A 20,605-nucleotide genomic window follows, 5' to 3' on the forward strand; every position below is an offset into this window, starting at 1 on the left:
AACTGATAACACATTTCAGTAATGAAAACAATATTCCATTAATTGCATGACTAAGCTTCTAAAATTTATTGCCTTTTTTTCAATGTACAGACCGTGACCACGGGTGTCTGTGTCAGTCTTTTCCATCCTGTGTGTTACTTACTACACCCCTCCCCTGCTTCTAATGGCTGCACCGTGACTTCACCTCATTTTCTCTTAGAAAGGATTGCTGGAAGGGGCAAAGAATCAATATGGCAAAGCCTGAAAGACAAGGCCTGTTAATGTAATATAAGTGAGTGAAATACCATAAGGCACAGAGAGGTCAGGTCTGGCACGCATCCCATTAGCAGGAGACCAGAGGAGTTTAAAGCACTGTTATCACAAATAGAATCAGGAGCTCAGCTGGTGAGACCAAGTGGCTGTTAGTGATAAAATCAAAAATTGACTGTGATACATTACCCCTCTCAAGAACACTATGCTATATGCGTTGCATATTTTATGGTAACCTGCTTCTGTTGGGGCACTATTTCATGTTATTTTCAAGCTTGTCATATTGAAAGTCACTTAACCCAATAAGGGACATATATTTGGAAAAAGTATTGCCACATTTTCAAATAACTGAATGATTTTTTAGACAGAGAGAAATATAAAATATTTTAAAAAACTTATATTATTACAGCGCAGCTCCTGCTCCTGCTGTGCATTCAAATAGTAGAGATCACAGGTTTCTTCTACAATTTTGCAATGTTTTTATCGACAGTCTCTTGTCCTGTATATTCGTTTGGCAAACTGAAGTATTTTTACTTCAGTTTGCCAAAAGTATTTTCTAGAGATTTAGTTTGTCTTGAATCCGCTATCAACACAAACTGATACGGTATGTGTGTGCCACGAAAACTGTAGCGTCACATTTTCCCACCAGTTTTAATGCTCATGTAAAACTCAAGAATTTTACAGTTTAACAGCGCCATGATGAGACAGGGCTGATTTTTATTTTTCACTGTAAAACTCACGCACACCACACCGCTGGGTGGAGAGGTTTGTGGCTCCCCAGGTGCAACTGTGCTACAAAAAACACCCCATCTCAATTAGGCTGCAGACCTCATAGTGGGAACGGGGCTGACTGGTGAGTCACAACATCAAATCTGACAAGAATGAGACATTTTGGCTGAGAGAATAACTGAAGGAGTGAAACATGCAGAAGCACAGTGCATGAAAAAGACATCAGCCATTTCCACTATATCCTTGTGTCAGCTAATATAAAACTCTCATTCATTATTGATGTAAGAAAGACGCAGATTTCTCTGCTTATCATTACTCTGGGGCAAATTTAGGCGAACAGATGTCAGGCCTGCCGAGGCACTTTTCAAATATTGTAAATGAGTTGCGTTATCTCTCGTTTTGATCCTGCGCACCGAAAAATGTTCTGGATGTCTCATTTCAAGACAGAGCTGTTCCTTATCACTGTTGTTGTCATTTTTTTTGGCCCACCCAGCTTAGCCTTTCCTGAGGCATCAATTTAAGATCAGCTGTTTGAAATGTGCAGCTTGACCATGGCACATCTACACCAAAAGCTATAATGTGAATGAACCTGCGATAACAGTGAAAGCACTCAATTAAACAAATGACCCGAGCTCATGTGTTTAATTTGGGATGCTAGAACAATAGAAAGCAGCAGCTTACTGATTTTGGTAATTCATTATTAAGGGTGGCACAGTGGTGCAGTGGTTAGTGCTGTCACTTTATAGCAGGACATTCCTGGAGTTTTAATGCAGTGGACAGCCGGGGTGGGTGTCCCCCTCCCGCATGCTTGTTATGTTAACTGGTGATTCGAAATTGGCCGTAGGTGTTAATGTTAGCATCTCTGTTTTAGCCTTGTGATACACTTGTCACGTGTTCAGGGAGCAATTCTGAGATACTCTCCTGCCTCTTTATGATCCTGAATTGGATCAGTGTTTAAGAAAATGGATGCGTCATTAACATTGGATGTACTGAGAGTGGGCTGAGCAGTAATAGCAAAGGATGTGTGTCATAATGGAAAAAATAAATTAATAAATAAAAATAAAAACAATTGCCCCGAACAGCTAATTGTAACCAAATGAGCGCCCACACACAGTTGTTATGCTGTATTCCCATAAACTAGTTCAACTAGTAATCGGAAGGTTGGTGGTCCGATCCCTTGCTCCAGTCTGCATGCCAAATATCCTTGGGCAAGATACTGGCTGCTCTCCGATGCATCCATCAGAGCGTGAATGTGTGTAAATGTTAGAAAGCACTTAGGCTTGAATGGATGTGAATGAGGCATGTGCATGTTGTATAAAGGTCTTCAATTGCTCAGGTAGAGTAGAAAGGTGCTTTATAAGAACCAATCTATGTACCATTTACAATAAACAACAGCTTCACCAGTGTCGCAGTATTTTTTAGTAATAGTAGCTTTTTTGTTTACAACTTTTACTTTATTTATATTCTGTTTCTTGTGATAAATTAGATACTTGCTAAAAAAAAAAAAAAGGCCTCTCAGTAATTATCCAGTACCTTAAATTTAATTATCTAAATTTAGAGTTTTCTTTGTTCCGCTTCCAGCATCTGCAGCTGAAAGTGTGCGTGAGCCGATGTTGCCCACATCTTTGTTATGTCATTAATTATTTATGACAGCTTGCCAGAGCTCAAAGACAAAACCACATTCAGTAGAGTGTTTTTCAGTATTTTAGCAACACCAAGTCAAGTTGACTGTCCTTATGTTTGCGAATCCAGTGCGACTTGAGTCCGAGTCCCAAGTCTACAGCCTCACAGTTCCTTCACTCAAATTGAGTCATTGAAAGCAACGCCTTATGTGACTCCACAGGGAGCATAAGACCAGCATAAGACCTCGGGCCATGTCACTTGACTCAGCAACCGTTGTTCCTGAAGTGAAAATCTGAAAGTTTAATAATGAAATTAAAAATAAAAATCTGGGGAGCTTACCAGATCTCTGTAACGTGCTCATATTTTCTGTCCAAGGCAAAGCAGTTCAAGGTGGCATTACTGGCTTCTAATCTCACTGAACTGTTGTGGCCCAAATTACATTGTAGGAAATGTATGTGGCAGCGCGTGACATGGAGGAAGACTGCGTGAAATGAGAAATATATGTGTTCCTGCTGTATCAGTGTTGATTGTTTCCATGTGCCCTCGAGGTCTGATAAACATATCAAATTTATTGTGCTATTTGTCATTGTGTTTACTACAGTTCTCTGTGTATTACCACCACCAACTGTTATCTGGCTGTATACAATAAGAGCAATATGCCGTGCAGGTCGTGTCTGGTTCCTCATGAGCGTACGTGCACCTCGTCAGTTGCCATGACATTCCAACAAAACTGGCTAAATACCTATATTCCTATGCAACCTAAACAAGTCATTATCAACAGTAACAATAATGATAATATTTCACATTTAAAGCATTGCAGTACCTAGTGGGATTCAACTGACTTGCTTTTCTCTGGTTACCAATAGCTGGACAACCTGGATGAGCAGGCTGCACAGATCAGACGAGAGCTGGATGGTCGTCTTCAGATGGCAGACCAGATTGCCAGAGTGAGTCAGACTCAGCGGGGGAATTCATGCTTTGTTATATAGTTAATATGTTGCCAATATGGTGTAACTTTTATAAACATCGTAGTGGAAGAGAGTAGTGTATGGGCAGTATTTACAAATGTTACTGTATTTACTTTACACATAATTAGCATTGCTATAGGAAACTAATTAAACTGAGGTAAATGAACCTTTCTTTGATATTTTTATCATTTTTATTTTACCCGACTTGTAGTTCTCTTCTGAGCCTTTTTATATTTTTGTCAACAGGGTGGAAAGTTCCCCAAATTTGTATCTAAAGAGATGGAGGCCATGTTCATCGAGGAACTCAAGTCTTCAGTGAATCAGCTGATGGCCAACTTGGAGAGCATGCCTGTGTCTAAGGGCGGGGAGTTTAAACTCCAGAAGCTGAAGCGGGGACACAATACCTCTATCATTGATATGGGCCAAGAGGATGAGAACACGCTGTCCAAATCTGATGTGGTCCTGTCCTTTACTTTAGAGGTAATTAGATACTAGATATGAGTGTGTAATGATCAATATGTGAAAATCACAAGCATTACAAAGTTTTGATGGTTTTGAGATGGAGTACTGTACAAATGTTTTAGGGACTCAAAAGAAGTATTTACAGAAAAGAAACTATTTCCACACATTCACTGCATCCTTAAACCGTTCTAGACTTTTAGAAAGGTTTAGGGATAGACCCTACGGAGATGCATGTGAGAACACAAGTGTCTGATGCAGCTGACATTAAATAGTCTTTAATTTACTTGTTATTAAGTCAGTGTGACGTCTGCTTGTGCTAATATGAGAATACAGCAGGTAATAGCCTGTTGAATTAGATACAAGGACGTCTCTTTCAGAGAGTATCTTCTTCCTTTTCGAGCCAGCTATTTATGAATGTCAGAATGAGTCTAGGACTAATCAGACACCTCGATGATGGTATTGTGAAATGGATATCTGACATATAGCCAACTGTCATATAAATGCAAAACTGCATCTGTCTACAACACAACTTTTAATTAATAACTTGTATCAACTACTTGAGACTAAGTATAGAAACACACAGCAGACCTGTTCAGGGGACTGAACAGACGCCGTGCGAAGAGCAGACTGGCACAAACACATACGCACAAAAACCCCCTTTTACCTGCTCCTTAACGGGAAATGTGAGTCATCTTGTTATCGGCTTGTCTGAGATGAGCTATTACCATGGAACAGGGAGCAATCGCACCTCACTTCTTATGATGCGGTGCTATTTTGGAATCAGGAAGTACATAATGTGCAGAAGAATAAGACCCTGCTTTTTCTGTTTGCTCACAAACAATTTGGCACACCACTCTAGAGATTGAAGTCTGAAATTATTTGCACAGTAGCAAAAGAAGTATGTGTTTTTGTGAGGTGGCACTGTGATAGGTCTTTGGTAAAGCACCAAGTTTATTTCCAATTGCTGAAAGAATTCACCTCTTCAGAAACTCGAGGTGGAATCACTTGTGATACACAACAAGTCCCTTGATTCCCTGCGTTGAGTACATAGAAAGATTTTCATGCACCGTTCAAAAAAAATTATATCAGAGTACATCATCAAGTCAATTACATTTCTGGAATATTGATCTGATCAGTTAAGTAGCAGAGGGGGTTGTTAATCAGTTTCAGCTGCTTTGGTGTTAATTAAAGTGATGGACACTATATTTTCCCTCCTCTTGTTTTCTTACAGTTTATTTCCTAGTTTTGCATTTGATTAAGGCCAGTGTCACAACTGGCAGCATGAGGCGATACTTGGGCCATGTAGAGGTTGCACAGGTAGTCCAGCTCCTCCAGAATTGCACATCCCAGATCCCGGAGCAGATCAAGGCGCACACCGTCTGCTGTTTAGGAGCATGCCGCAATGTTGTTAGGCCATGCAAACTATCATGTTGGTGCTGCAATGCTGCAATGAAATTTGAGCACAATGGACTAGCCTGCTGCAGCATTTTTGGCTTTGGTTATTGGGTGTTTTTAAATTCAACCCCTTGTTGATCATTTCCATTTTCATCAAACCACGTGGCATCCTTTTCTTCACAACACGTTATCCAGTCCATATCAGTAAAGATATCTAGCATGACATTTCTCTCATTGAGCTCTGATGCATTTTCTAAGTGTTCCTTTAATTTTTTTGAGTGCACCACCCCACCCCACCCCACCCCCAAACCCCCAAGCAAAATCTGCAAGATGACTAGATAACAAACAGCATAATATACAGGAAAGTTAAAAAAATACTTTTGCTAAGTAAACTCTTGTCTTGCCAGCACATATTTCTGCCTTTGGCTCTCCCATTTGAAATTCATGGTTACAATTTAAGAGTTACCTCTGGCAGTGTTATCTCTATATTGTGTTCAGAGTTATTAAAGAGTGAATATAAGACCTGATGTGACAGATTATTCCTACTAGCACTTTCGATGATAGAGAGTTATACTTCACTGGAAGGAAATCTGAAATTATTACAGCCTGTTCCAGTAAAAAAGAATAAAACCAACTACAATCTCCATTTTTGTACAACGAGGGCACTGGCCGTAAGCTTAAATCGTCTTTGTGGCTGGCATACTGTTTCGAAAAATTACTGCCTAAAACTGCTAGCTGCTCATAAGATGCTGACTTTTTAAACTCCGTTCAGAGATAAATCACTTTACATCAGTAACCTCCACTGAGGTGTCTATGCTTCCCAGGTGGTGATCATGGAAGTGCAGGGCTTGAAATCACTGGCTCCAAACAGGATTGTTTACTGCACCATGGAGGTGGAGGGAGGCGAGAAACTCCAGACTGACCAGGCAGAGGCATCCAAGCCAACGTAAGAGCCTTAGCACGCACCTGCATGGTTTTCCACATGCATATATGTGAATGACAAATACCTTAATAATGTAACTCAGTAGAGCGTAGGCACTGATGCCTACTGAGGAATCTCTGAAGACAAACCTCTGGTTTAATGGAAGATGAATGTTAATGAAGTGTTAATAATTGATTTTTGTTGTTTCCTTTAGATGAGCCATCTGTGGTATTGAGCTTTGCGATCAAAACTATGTAATGCTAACACGAAGTGTAATGTAAGATCCATGCTGAACCACACTTTGAGAAATTAATTGGCTCTGAGAAAAATACTCTAAACGTATGCTGTAAAACTCTCCCACAACCCAGTGGCTTCTTGGTGTTCTCTCTAGTGTTCCTCATTCTCTATCACAGGCACTTTGTATGTAAATGACTGCATTAAAAGGAAATGGAAAAGCACTGTGAAGTTTACCAAAACATGAGTTTGCTTATTTTCTTATTTGAAACCTTTTTTCTTTTTTTGGACCAGGGCAGGAAATTCAGATCTCAAACACCTATATATGGAAAATACCTGCACTTAATGATGATGATATGATTTGCAGCAGTTGTTGGGGTATTATCTAGAAATGCAACATTCAAACCTAGGCTTTCGTTCCTGGTTCAGTGAGATAGAGAGAGAGAAAGTGAACAGCAGTTGAGGAAGATAGAAAGTGAATGAGAAGTGCAAGCATCAATAGCGAGAACAAGAGATATATTTTTAAACCTATTTTTTGATATTTTTTTATTCATAGCAGTCATTTTAAAGCACACACAACCTTTACATAACCCTGTGAAAAAGATTCTCAATAACTAGACTTTGTGTGAATGCAGAGCAGAGACATAGACCGGCTTGTCTTGCAATTTTAATGAAGTCTTCTTCAGACTTTGTACACTTGTACTGGCTTGGGGAGGGGGACTGCACATTTAGAAAATAAACAGTGGAACAGGGAAACACTGTATCCTGGCTTTCACGTTATGCTTCGATGCATACCGCTTATGTTTTTGAAGACAATCATCGGGATTGATGGGCAGCAGCAAGTCTAGAGTCTGTGGGAGCCCTAGGCAAAAATTCTCACTATGTTATAAATTATCTATCTACTCGTTATTATCTGCGCCATTCAGAATTGCCTTACCTTTTTCTCCTTTTCCTCTTCTTTCGCCTTTTCCTTTTGTCACTCCCAGATAGACAAAAGAAACAGAGAAATAACCTCCTCTTCATTTTTATTGATTATCTTTCTTTGTATTCAGTAGTTTGTTTAAGTGGTGTCATTCAAGCCAGACTGAGTGAGTGAAGTCGGGAGTGAGTGGACCTGCCGGCTGCACTCTGTTGATGGATCAGGGCGATTTTCAGTAGCTTCCCAACAAGGCATTTTTTAGCTCATTATATTATTGATGTACTCAAATAATATTATTATGTTTATTAGATTTATATTAAATTCAATCTGCGTACTATATATGCTATAGATTCATGTTAGCATCATCATGTATAATGTATAGTTGGAACAAAGGTGTGTGTAAGCACAGCTGTGTATCCCATCATTTTTCCAGAGTAAGTAAAAGCAGAAATGCTGTGTTTCTCTTTGATTTTAAATTGGAACTGAAAGTATCAGAGACCACACACTTCTAGTGACCCGTTAGTAATGATTTTGTCTGGGTGGAGGAGGGGGTTGCTTTTGTAGAAGTCTACACATATAAAACCTCCTGCATGTTCCACCTTTAATACAAGTGGGTTTAAGGAACATTTGTCTTAACAGTAAATCTCTAGACTCATGGGACAGCACAGATCTTTATTATTAAAGCTGCTGGAGTAAGCTATAATCTACAGCTGAAACCAACGTTTTTGACTGGTTGAGGGTTGTAAAAATCCCATAGCATGTTAAATACAAAATGGCATAACATAGTTCCCTTCTGTGAAATTCCCCACAGTTTGTACATATCCTAAATCATTCCGTTGCTTCCCTTCTTGTTACCAGTTCATTAGACTCGATTAACAACAATGACGGTGGTGATGAAAAATATATCTGCTGCTAAATATATCTACCCTTTTTCCTCTAATTAACCAGTACTGCACAGTACAAGATACAAGAGAAATGTCCATGAAACATTCATGCAAATTTGAGCTATTTTAAGGCCCAGATGTCTTCCTCTGATCTCCTTAATTTAAGAGCCATTTTATGAAGAGAGACGGAAGGACATGAATGAGGGGACGGATTAGAGGAGAACAAGGCAAGGGTAATGTGTGTGTGTGTGTGTGTGTGTGTGTAGGTGTGTGTGTGTGTGTGTGTGTGTGTGTGTGTGTGTGTGTGTGTGTATTCCAGTATATTCGATATGTTGTGGGGACATAAAGCTATTTACAGCTATTGTGAGGAACCCACACATTAAAGTCGCTTTTAGGTTAGGGTAAGCCTCCCAGAAATTATTGTAGTGACTAAAACACAACCGTGTGCGGTTGCTTATATGCAGTACAAACAAGTTACACAAAAAACCTTGCAAAGACCTATATGAGATAAATGTGTTAATGTACAGACTGCTGCAGGATATTTGCATACAATAATTGGATGTGTTCAGCAGCCATGTGCTCAGACTGACATTCAACTGACTATTGTGGTTCTGATTTAACTCAGATGAGCCGATAAATGTTTTTGACATTCATTTAATTCTCTCGTAATTCTGTAACTCTGATTTTTTTCATTTGACCCATTTGAGCAAGCACATACTTGTATCATATTTTGTAGGAGGGTAGCGCTTGCACGTCCATTAATAGACCTTAGAATAAGCCACAAGGTCACCTTCATGCTGGTACAATGGTTCCATCTGAAATCAACACAGCTCACAGTCACTCCTAACTGTCGGTCAGCAGCTCTTCTTCTCTTCCTCTACATGCTGTGTCTGCAACATCTTTGTGTACATAAAGCGGCAATTAATTATGAATGTTAGAAATCCTTACAAGAAAAAATCCTTTTCTAGACTGGAAACTGACACCATGTTTGTCGTGTCTTGCTGCAGAGTGAGAACTTAGAGCGTGGCATTCATGTTGTGTTGCTAAAGCTTCATGAGGCAGCTTTGGCACGATAGCAGCTATAGATGACAATGAGAGATAACAGATAACATGTCTCCTATGATTGCAACAAACTGCTTAGTTTCTTGTCATTCTTTTTGCTTGTGCATACCATAGCTGGTGAGATTCCAGTTTGATATTAATGGCTTGCTGTTAAATGATAGCTTATTTTAATATTTTTGCACTCTTGTAAACATTGCCACACTCATGAATGGCAGTTTAAACTAAACATTTCAAAACTAATTCTGCAGAATCAGATATACAGTCTCATACATTACCTTACCTGTCAAAACATGGTGCCTAATTAGTATATTAAACAATACATACAGGTGAAATATCCTAGTGCCATAGCCTAAGGCAAATATGTTGAGTCACTGACAGATATCTAATGAAGCAAAAGCTCTGAGCTATTTCAGAACTAAGCTGTAAGACTTCACTCTCACTCCTCACATCATATATGTCTGTGAAGGTTCTCAGTCATCCAGGTCATCGTAGTCAAAGGAGCTTGCAAAGAAAAGCGTCTGGACTTCTTTAAGTTACTTGAAGACGTTTCACCTCTCATCCGAGAAGCTTCTTCAGTTCTAAGGTCAAATGGTGGAGAGTCCCAGATATAAACCTAGTGGGAGTGTCCCCCCACAGAGGGACAAAAGGACCCCCTGATGATCCTCTAATCGCCTGAGCCAAGGTGTGGAACTGGGTGCGGGTCCCAATCAGCCAGAGTTTCGGGTGAGTTCATTGTGAAACCTGGCCCCACCTTATCATGCGACTTCCTGAGGTCAGATGGCCCAGGGTGTGAGTGGGCGTTAAGGCGTCTGGGAAGGGATCTCAAAACTGGATTATAGATGACAGAGAGTTGGTGTCGTAAACCAACTCTCTGGAGGATCTGAAATAGCAGGAAGCAGTCCAGAGCGGCAAAAGCAGCTTGAAGCTTCAAGTAACTTAAAGAAGTCCAGACGCTTTTCTTTGCAAGCTCCTTTGACTCACATCATATACTGTACCAAACACACCCTCACAGTAACACTGCAAAATCCCACATCGCTTCAAGCTGCTTTTGCCGCTCTGGACTGCTTCCTGCTATTTCAGATCCTCCAACACCCGGACATCCATCTGTAGGCTTCTAGGGCATATATGCACAACACTAACCAGTTTTAGCTGGATATAGTTACTTAGAAGTTCAGAAATAGATCCATACTTACATGTATATCTCTTTTCATTTACCCCAACCTGCCTCAACCTGTTTCTTTCTTTCTCAGTTTGGTACCAGGGGTATCTGACCAGTGAGGCCTTTCCCTAAGCACAGTCTCAGACCTAGATCTTACATAGTCTATTGATAAATGGTGCTTTGCTAGTAAATTGAACATATTTGCAGATAGTAATGAGTTTCAAGCCTACATGGAAACTACATATATAGATATATATACTAAGATGTAGTGCGGTGCGTTAACCTCAACTATACTTACTGTTTTAAAACACTGTTTGTATTAGGATATTTTCTTGGCCGATTCCCAACTTTCCTAAGTGTCAATTAGGAAAGTTGGGACCTGTCAATAGTCATTTTTGCCTTTCTTTGCTGTAAATGACAACATATACAAAACAACATCTACTTTCTCTTAATGCAATAAATTATTTTCTCAATAAAACAACTGAAAATATAGTGCTATGCTTTGGGAAAGATGTCCCTGAGGGGCCTCCCCCAAGAGATTAATAAAATCCTATTCTATTCTATTCTGCTCTATTTTATTCTATTAACTGAAGATGAGTTGCTGTACAGCCACCTTTATCTCACATATTTTAGCTTAGCAAACAATAGAAGGAGCAATGAATTTATTTAACAAAACAGATGTCAGACACTTACATAATTTTCCAGTATGTGTATAAGTATCAGCAGATACCTTGAAACTGCTTTGATCCTTGTACTGCTCACACTGAGGGTGCTGGCTCATGGCTGCCTATAAGCTCTGGATTGCTGAAGCCCCTTTGCCTTTGTTGCTTCTTTAAAATGTCCTTGTTCAGCTGGGTGAGGGTGATTTAAGGGTCTAATTAGGTTTGTTGTTACAAATGTTTGTCTGGTGATTCCTTTGCGGTTTACTTTGGTGAACTTTGTGTCTTCACTTACAGCGAGTAGCTACTACACTAATGGCATGTTAGTGTGTGGCTGCGATGGCTGCAAGTGTGTGTGAAATTATTTGCCTGGCTGCTGTGCACATTTTGCAAATGTTGCACACCCATGAAACGTGGAGAATGCTGGAAATCACATGATTTCAGTGTCTAGGGCTAATATGTAGTCAGTTTACTTACTGTCCTGGTAGAAATGGTAATAACTAAATGACACCTTTGATACCAGTAGATACTGAAGTAAATTAAAGTGTGTTTTCTTTCTTTCTTTCTTTCTTTTTGTGTTTCAAGTATGCAACTTTCATTGTGACTAGACTATTCCAGTCTGGCTGGAACAAGTCTTGATGGACTATAGATTGATTCACAACTTGTCTAGAGTGTTTACTGCCTCTCTTTGGCTCCAATCCCTCCCGTGGATGAATTATTTACAATACAAATATGAACGAGGACAAGTTTTGTTTTGTTTTTTTAAAGACAGCTAGAAGTTCCTGTTTTGCTCTCCACGTGGACCACTCGGCTGCAACTGATAAATTGATACTTCTCACAATATAAACAGACTACAAATCGACTCGAGAAATCTTCAGTACCAAAAATATTGCAGTTGCAGTTTGTCTCTATATAGATTTTAAGCGTCTTACTTTTGAGTCACAAAAATCAAGTAGAAAAGATACATTGATTTTGACTATTCTCTGGTCTCTGACTGTTTATTTATTTATTGCTGACAGAGAACAACCGTCAGAACAAATAAATTGCGTCTGCTATCTTGTTTGTTTTATCCTGACTTTGACTTACTGTAAGTTCATGCGACTTTGCCGTAATCCTTGTTTTTTTAATTCCTTCAATCAGACCACCTCTATCTTTCTCCTCTGATACAAAAGATTGGAGTGTTTGTGTGCATAAACATTGCATTGTATGCTTCAGTCCCAGGAGGCTAAGCTGAATTTATTTGACTAAAGCAAAAAGCATCTGAAAACGGTTTGATTTTAATTTGAAATTGTTTACTGACATTTTCGGTGTAATTTACATATAAAACTAAGGTGAAATCTGTCTCCCAGACTGACTAGCAATTAAAAATGACAATTGATGGGAACACGGACTTATCGTGGTGTCATGGAAACTAACCTCTGGAGTGCTTTTTGTTGTCTGTTTCAGCTGGGGGACCCAAGGTGACTTCACCACTACACACCCTTTGCCTGCTGTCAAGGTGAAGCTGTTTACAGAGAGTACAGGGGTGCTGGCGCTGGAAGACAAAGAACTGGGCCGGGTACATTTCTGCGTATTATTTTATTAGCGCACTAACACTCTGATGTTGACATAGCGATGAAAATAGTGCAAACTTGTGTTTTGATTGTAGAAATACATGCACAGTCACTCAAAGCAGTTTTATTTATATAGCTGTGCATCATTCTGATTGTAATACGCTCAAAAGAGTCCCCAGGGTCCCGTCACATGACTGCGATTTATAAATAGGGTTTTGTTATTTTGCTCTAGTTCCAGTATTTTTTTTTACTTTTTTTTTTATTTTTCCATGAGCTCTTTTGAAAGTACAAACAGCTCTCACATTTTGAAATTTTCACATTGTGCTGTATCTGAATTTGACTGCTGCACATCTGTTAAGAGTAGACTGATAAAAAATTCTTGCCTCATTCCTAACAAGAGACTTCCAGCCTTTGAGCATTACTCAAACATGACTCAAACGTGAACAAAGCAGAAACATGAATCGCTTCTTTACCCTGCTTTTTCCTGTCGTGTAAATGTGACAGGTAGTTAAAGAAGGTGGTGTTGCTGGTTTGCGTCGGGGCAGTGGCGCCTCAGATGTCCCTGTAGTGGCAGTGACCTTGGTTCTTTGATCTCCCACTGCAGCAGAGTTGGCAGGCTTCCTCAAAGCTCTTTAACTCAGCAAAGAGAGATTAGACCCCCCTCTTCGAGGAGGGAGAGCAAAGCACAGTTCTTCTTCCTCACTACCTTTTTTTTTATTTCTTTTGAAAAGCAAACACACAAAATCACTAATGCATGCAAGCAGACTGATTGACACTGCTCAGTGTTGTACAGATTAAAGATTTACCACCTGGTCATGTATAATTTCTTGTATTTAATGATCTACTTTTCTGCGAGTGCAGGTTGTCCTCCACCCAACTCCTAACAGCCCCAAACAGTCAGAACTCCACAAAATGACTGTGACCAAGGCCTGCCCTGACCAAGATCTCAAGATCAAACTGGCCATACGTATGGACAAACCACAGAACATGAAACACTGCGGGTAAGCGATCCATTGTCAAGCAACATGTGCAGTGGTGTTCTTATTTTTATATTCCACATCTTTCCTATAGAACTCCAACTCTGAGCTCCTTGGCCTCATTTCTACTCACCTACCATGGAAAAGTACTGTGAAGTGCATTACTCCCCCTGGTGGATGCCAATGTGTAGTTTAATTTAATCATTTGTAGAAGACGCTAACACATGCAAAGCGTTTGGCATTAATCACATGTTATTCATGTAACAGCTAAAGTGTACTTCTTAAGAATTTGGATCAACTTCTAATTTCAATTTTTTTTGTTATTTTGGAGCAAATCCACATAACTTAAGATCAAATATAAAAAACTTTGCTTCAGTGCTTCAGATGGAGTTAGCATTTGTGTTCTTTATGACAGCTTTACTGTGTTCTGTCATCATGTGTGAACAGGTATCTGTGGGCTTTTGGGAAGAATGTTTGGAAGCGCTGGAAGAAACGTTTCTTTGTCCTCGTGCAGGTAAAAAACAAAACATGTTTTTAAGATCATTGCAGTGTTTCAGGTTTTGGCTTAAAGGTTCCTGTAAGCCTACCAAATCAATATAGAGCACATGTCACTCAGGAGTCCATGTCGTTGTTTTATATAAAACTAGCATGTCCCAGTTTACAACCCAAAAAGCTTTAACATCCTACATCCTACATTTTTTAACCGCTAATAACAATTAAATAGTAGTTTATTTGGTCTTATTCCCCACTAGTTGGGCCTGGTCACAGTTTGAGAATCACTAGCTTAAAGATTTACATAGAATGATTTTATTTGTGACTGATTTGACTGCAACTTTTTTCTTTTTACAGGTGAGTCAGTATACGTTTGCAATGTGCAGCTACCGAGAGAAAAAGTCAGAACCACAAGAGCTTTTGCAGCTGGACGGATATACTGTGGACTACAGTGATCCCCAGCCAGGTGAGGATTCACACCGGGACATACCTATACTCACACACACATAAACAAATGACACACACAATGTAAATATCTACCAGCTGATCCCCAGCTTTGCGTTATTAGGCTTAGATGGTGGCAGGGCTTTCTTCAATGCTGTGAAGGAAGGCGACACTGTGATCTTTGCCAGCGACGACGAGCAGGACCGCATCCTGTGGGTCCAGGCCATGTATCGCGCCACTGGCCAGTCCCATAAGCCTGTCCCACCCACTCAGGTCCAGAAACTAAATTCCAAAGGGGGTGCCTCAGCCCAAATGGATGCTCCCATTTCTCAGTTCTGTAAGTAGCCCAAAACACAACATAATCACCCAAGCAATAGCAGTTTTCATCCACAAAGCAGCGAAAGCTCTAACCCATAACTGTCTCACGCCATGCGCTCCACACTGCAGTCACAATACGTGCTGATAGAACTAACACACAGGCACGCACGCACATGCATTTATCTCTCACAGATCCCTCCAGCATCTGATGGACTTCCACTCATTGTCACCACTCCCACAGTGTGTAAAGGTGCGATTCCATGCTATTTCATCAGTCTGTTCTCAAGGAACAACCAACCTAAAAAAGACCTTATCATACAGAAGTAGGCCATGGCGTGCAAAGAATTTATAAAGATTAAATAGGTCACCATACATAAGATTTGAACATTCAAGCCTACTGGGGTTGAATTCAGACTGACAGTGCCAGGGTGTGCTGCTCTTGTCCGAACCATAGCCCTGTTTTAATACAGTTGCCAACTCTAGATGGCTGCTGTGAGGGCAGCTGTTATTCTGAGACAGTTTCTCAGATGGTCCTCATGTTGAAAATTTTAACCAATTTGTCACTGTACTTGCACTTCTAAGCAGTCCACAGGTCAGGTAGCAAAGTGAAGGTAAGACTGTCTACAGTAGTGTGGCATCTCTATCACCTTCTATTCTGACCGTCTCTTATGTCCCCTCCCTCCTCATTAAAGAAGGGAAAAATATATATTTTTGTAACTATAAAATCTAGAAGCAACATCTGTATTTATTCAAGTGGTTACTAATATGCAATGAGTCATAATCAGTAAGTTCTTATTATTCTTGTGCAAAGGTTTAAACTACCTTAAATTTGCCCATGAGAACACTAACACAAAGCTTATTTACTTACTAAATGTAAAGTCACATGCTGCTTAACAATTCACAATAATAGATCCTGCTATTCAGAACCAAACACAACTTTATTTGGGTGCATCTTTTGACTCTTTGGGCTGAGAATAATTTCTTTTTCAATTGTAATGAGATTTTTTTTTTTCTTAGAATAATTATATAAATTTAATTGGCTTGAAATACAAATACAAAAAAAACAAAAAAAAAACCCTCAGGGTTGCAATAATACTATTCAAAAGTGCAAAGCCCCAAGTTTACTCCACTCTTTTATAAAAGTATCAGAAGACATGAATTGGGTCACTCAATGCAAATCCTGTCACATGAGATTCTATGTTGTTTCTCCATCGGTTTTTTTGTCCAGTATGTGATCGTTCTTGTGGTTAGTTGACTCCTCTGATGCCAGCTGTTGCCATTCAAAGCCTCTCACAGTGGCACAGACCTCCTTCCCCTCCCTGAAACATTGTGGCACACCACGCGTACATGTTTCACCCCCTGGTGGTCTTGAATGGCACTGGGACCATAACATACACAGCCCTCCTGACTCTGCTGCAGTGAAAGGATGGAAAAGAAGAGTGCTATGAAGGTTCTGCAGCTTTAGTGCACATCACATAAAATGTTAAACAACACAGGTTTAGTCTGTGCAACAGCTTTCTGACATAATACTGCAAATAAACATGATAGAGTGTGAGGCCATCCGATCAAAAGCCTTTATTTAGAAAAGAAAACCCCATATCTTGTGTTCTGTCCTTGACTGTAATATTAAAAGGGTTGTTTTCTTGACCTGACTCAGCTGCTCCAGAACACAGAAGACAATTTCTTTCGTGAGGCGTTTCTATCGACTCGGTGCGTTTTTTTTTTTTATTTGTTCAAAAACAGATGGACTTGTGGAAACTGTAGAAAAAGCTTCTATTTCTGGCTATAGTGGAAATATCAGCGCAACAAAAGGCAATTAGAATCAGACAGTAAAGTGCAGTAGTGACAACAATTACTTGCAAAACGAGTAGAGTGCACCTTTAGGTGTGCTTAAATTTGTTGCTATAATTGTAAGAGGTTGGTGATAAAAACCTGACCTTCATTTCAACCAGCACCTTCATAGTCTCTTTTTCTTCTAAAAATGATTCGGGCCACCTTTTAGAGTTTCCTTTATAATGTAGGTGTTTGTGTTTGCCAGTGTCCCTTTTAAGAGTAAGCTTTGTGTGTTTGCTCTCTAATCAAACAAAGGGACAGTACTTACTGTGTAGCTCTCAACTCTTTAAGTAGCTGTCCATAACCAAGAGTAAACTGCAGTAGAGTGATGAGGATCGTAAGCTCTGTCTCCTTCCTCTGTCTCTGTCTGTCTGTCTCTCTCTCTTGCTCTCTCTTGCTTTCTGTCTCCCTCTTCCTTTCTCTAATATGCCTCAGCATCTGTTGTTCACATATCCTCACATGTACTCACACACCACCACCCACAAACTATCATGTTGGTATAGGTTGTTGTTTTTGAGTTGTGTTTTCTTCTTCATGCTTTGCCTGGACCCTTCTTAAGTAATGCAGCTGCTAGGTCAGGGTCTCTCGTGATTGCTCTCCTCCAGCCTTGTTGCTAGTCTTTATGTTATTCTGGTTTGTCCCTTCTTACCCTGCTGTCTTCTAGCTGGACTCAAGGGTAAGTGCTTCCCTGTAGCCGGCACAGCTCAGATAATCCCCGCCGATTATCTGACAAATGCAACGTCCTTTTCTCTCTTCTTTCCTTCTTCTCCTTTTTTTTCACGTCTCGCTTCATGTCTTAGATATTAGTTGATGACTTTTTGTTTTTAACAACCTCAGCTCTGAGGATGAAAGTATAAGCATCCATTCGTGCCAATATAGGATGCATGTATTTTATTCTAAGGAATTATTATTTGGCTCAGTAATAGTTAAAGTTGATATCATAGTTGTTTCTGCATAATTGCCTTCTCTCTTTATTCTTATTGGTGGAAGGACCCCTCAGAGTAAAGCGATATCAGGCTAAAATGCGACGAAGAAATGATTTCATAGTTTTGTATTACCAAGAATATTTCTTGTAAATGTCTTATCAAACCAAGAGCTGCAAACAACCCGATTCACAGATTAAACTGTAAAAGACTAATGTTTACATGTGTTTCTTTAAAGATAGAGATATGGATAAATTACGATGACAGCCTGTGTATGCAGTTGTTTCCCCAAAGTGTTTATGTTAATTATGCTTTACTTCAGAGGGCTCAATTGCTTTTAATTCTTTTTCTTTGAACTTTTCTTGACGAGAGTTGGCAAATATGTACGCGGAGTATTCTGAATGCCAAAGACAAGGAGTAGCTAATGCCGCCCCGTCTTATGATAAAATACTCCGGACTCCCACTCCCTCCTACAGTAGATGGGCCTGTAGATAGAGGCTAGACCGGTAGCTACACCTCCAGAAAGGAGCAATCTCATTTGATTTCTTTTGACTGCCCTTGTTTGCCTGAATAGGAGAACACCTGTGTCATGTGTCCATACTTTTGTACAAATACAGGAGTTTTCATTCATTTCCCCCATCTCCCAGAGAATGATACAGTTTTGCCTCTGTCGGCTTCATGCTATTTACCCATGTACTTGCACCAAAATTGTATTGCTACCCTATTAGAGTTCTCCGGTAGTGGTATGCCTGTTAGTGTGCTCTGTAGAGATCATGAATACACTGCAACATATTCAAGTATTGTCAACTTGCAAATGCGTAGAGAAGGGAAAAAAAAGAGGAATGCATAAAAAAAATGATCAAAATTGCAAATTTGAAAATGGGTCTGCAGATGTGCATGACATAATTAAAAGCTTTACGAAAAGTCACACTGTTCTCCAGCATGTAATCATTTATAAATGTATGCAAAAGTACTCTCATATTTACTTTGGCAATTTGATTATTTTATCTTGAGAGTTATAGTAATGTTACTATAGCATTGAGTGTTTTCTGGACTTAAACTCCATTTTTATTCCAACTAAAGGAAATGTAGCCCACTCTCTGTGTCTCATAGTCCAACACCAGACACCTTGTGCTCACTCTTTGGATGTTTTCTCAACGCCTCACTTCCTTTTTGATGTCTCCCACAGTGTTTTCTTTGTCACCACTTTCCACCATGTTATTGTCAAATTGAAAGATTTTCCGACCAACCAGATCCTTTTTCATCCTGTCATCATCTCTTAACCAATGCTCCACTCATCTGTAACGCCGTTCACTGTCTTCTTTCATAGCGTTACCTTCATACATGATAACTTATTGTACCTGTCTTGTCCCTCCTCTCCTCTTCACTCTGTTTCCCTGTTTTATTGTCCACATTTTACTTGTTGTCTTACAGGTTTTCTTTCTCAGATTGGAGTAAAAATTTGCTAAAATGTACCTTCCTTCAGGTTCCTTTTTTGGCAAACTTCAGCTAAGTTTTAGCACCCACATTAAACCCTTCCCCTCTTTCCCCTTCACTGACCTGGAGGTTGATAGATGTCACTTGTGCTTTATTCAATATTTTCCTGCCCTACCACGATCAGGTCTCCGCTTCCCTCACCCACCCCCCCAAAATCATCATCACTCATGTCAGTGTCTCTCGGACATGACACCTGTCACTCACACAGAGAAGATGTTTCTATTTTGAAACATCTTCGTCCCCATCATTTTTTCCATTTTTCTCTTTGACAGCTTTAATATTTGCAGAACAAGAAATGACTGTTTTGGTTTAGAGGGTAGAAAAAAAAGATGATCCCACTAATAGTTTCAACACCCATTTTTACATTACTTCCATTCCATGTTTTTCATTTTGTCATTGTTTAATGTTACTAATGTCTTTCTTCATTTAGGGAGCAGGTTTAACATTTTGAAAAGTCCTCTTGTTACAGAGAAGGTTAGTGGCAAAAGCACTGTAGCAAGATAAACATTAAAACCCCAATAGAGCTCGAGTAGAGGTTCAGGATCCATATTCAGAGAGAAATCTGCAAATCTTAAGAATTTATTTCTCAAAATAACTTTTTTTTTCTTTTGTTAGAACTGTTTTTTACAGCATGTTCAAATGATTTCTCCTTTGCCATATTTGTGCCTTTTTTATTAGCACACGTGTCAATATTTATCAGGACCTGAGTGACAACAGTCGCGAATGGCAGAATCTATTGAACACATAAAGAAGAATGGATCTATTTTTTTTTTTACATATTATTTACAGCATTTCATTCAAACACCTTTTGGCTCTTTTAGGATTTTTTCCCCTGCAAAACATTAGATGCATGAATGCACATACAGTAGAAGCACCGGTCCCTCTGAGTTTAGCTTCAGTTTGATAGAATCTCATCCACCAATACAAGAAAACTCTTTACGCTATCTGACACAATGCAAGTTGACAATGTAAGCTGTAAGTGTTTATAATTTGCCCTTAGAAGTAGCCCAAAAAAAAGCCTCCCTGGTGTTTCTCGTGTTGTAATGAAGACTTGCTGTTGCCCTGTGCCTCACTGATGTCGTCTCCTCTGAACCGTGTGCTTTTCCCTGTGCCGTTGGCCGGATAGACGCTGACAGAGCTCAGAAACATGGCATGGATGAATTTATCTCCGCTAACCCCTGTAGCTTTGACCACGCCACGCTTTTTGAGATGATGCAGCGACTCACGTTGGACCACAGGCTCAACGACACCTTCTGCTGCCTGGTGAGTTTGTTTCCGCTCGTTGTCGCATGAATGACAGTGG

At 39.7% G+C, this 20,605-nt stretch overlaps 1 protein-coding gene across 13 annotated transcripts in view; it reads left to right on the plus strand.

The window, feature by feature from the left end:
• The window catches only part of cadpsb (Ca2+-dependent activator protein for secretion b), a 66,463-nt gene that overhangs the window by 23,176 nt on the left and 22,682 nt on the right, over positions 1–20,605 (plus strand). For 8 of the 13 annotated variants that reach the window (XM_085160658.1, XM_085160667.1, XM_085160669.1 and 5 more), the window contains exons 4-12: positions 3,468–3,548; positions 3,816–4,049; positions 6,251–6,372; positions 12,712–12,823; positions 13,680–13,819; positions 14,243–14,309; positions 14,645–14,753; positions 14,856–15,068; positions 20,429–20,565. In XM_085160658.1, the coding sequence (XP_085016784.1) occupies positions 3,468–3,548; positions 3,816–4,049; positions 6,251–6,372; positions 12,712–12,823; positions 13,680–13,819; positions 14,243–14,309; positions 14,645–14,753; positions 14,856–15,068; positions 20,429–20,565 (1,215 nt within the window). Of the gene's footprint in view, positions 1–3,467; positions 3,549–3,815; positions 4,050–6,250; positions 6,373–12,711; positions 12,824–13,679; positions 13,820–14,242; positions 14,310–14,644; positions 14,754–14,855; positions 15,069–17,546; positions 17,559–20,428; positions 20,566–20,605 lie in introns of all 13 variants that reach the window. The other 5 variants (XM_085160657.1, XM_085160659.1, XM_085160668.1 and 2 more) reach the window with 1 other exon arrangement.

This window comes from Neolamprologus multifasciatus, chromosome 5 (assembly GCF_963576455.1).
Source record: "Neolamprologus multifasciatus chromosome 5, fNeoMul1.2, whole genome shotgun sequence".
NCBI classification, from domain to species: Eukaryota; Metazoa; Chordata; class Actinopteri; order Cichliformes; family Cichlidae; genus Neolamprologus; species Neolamprologus multifasciatus.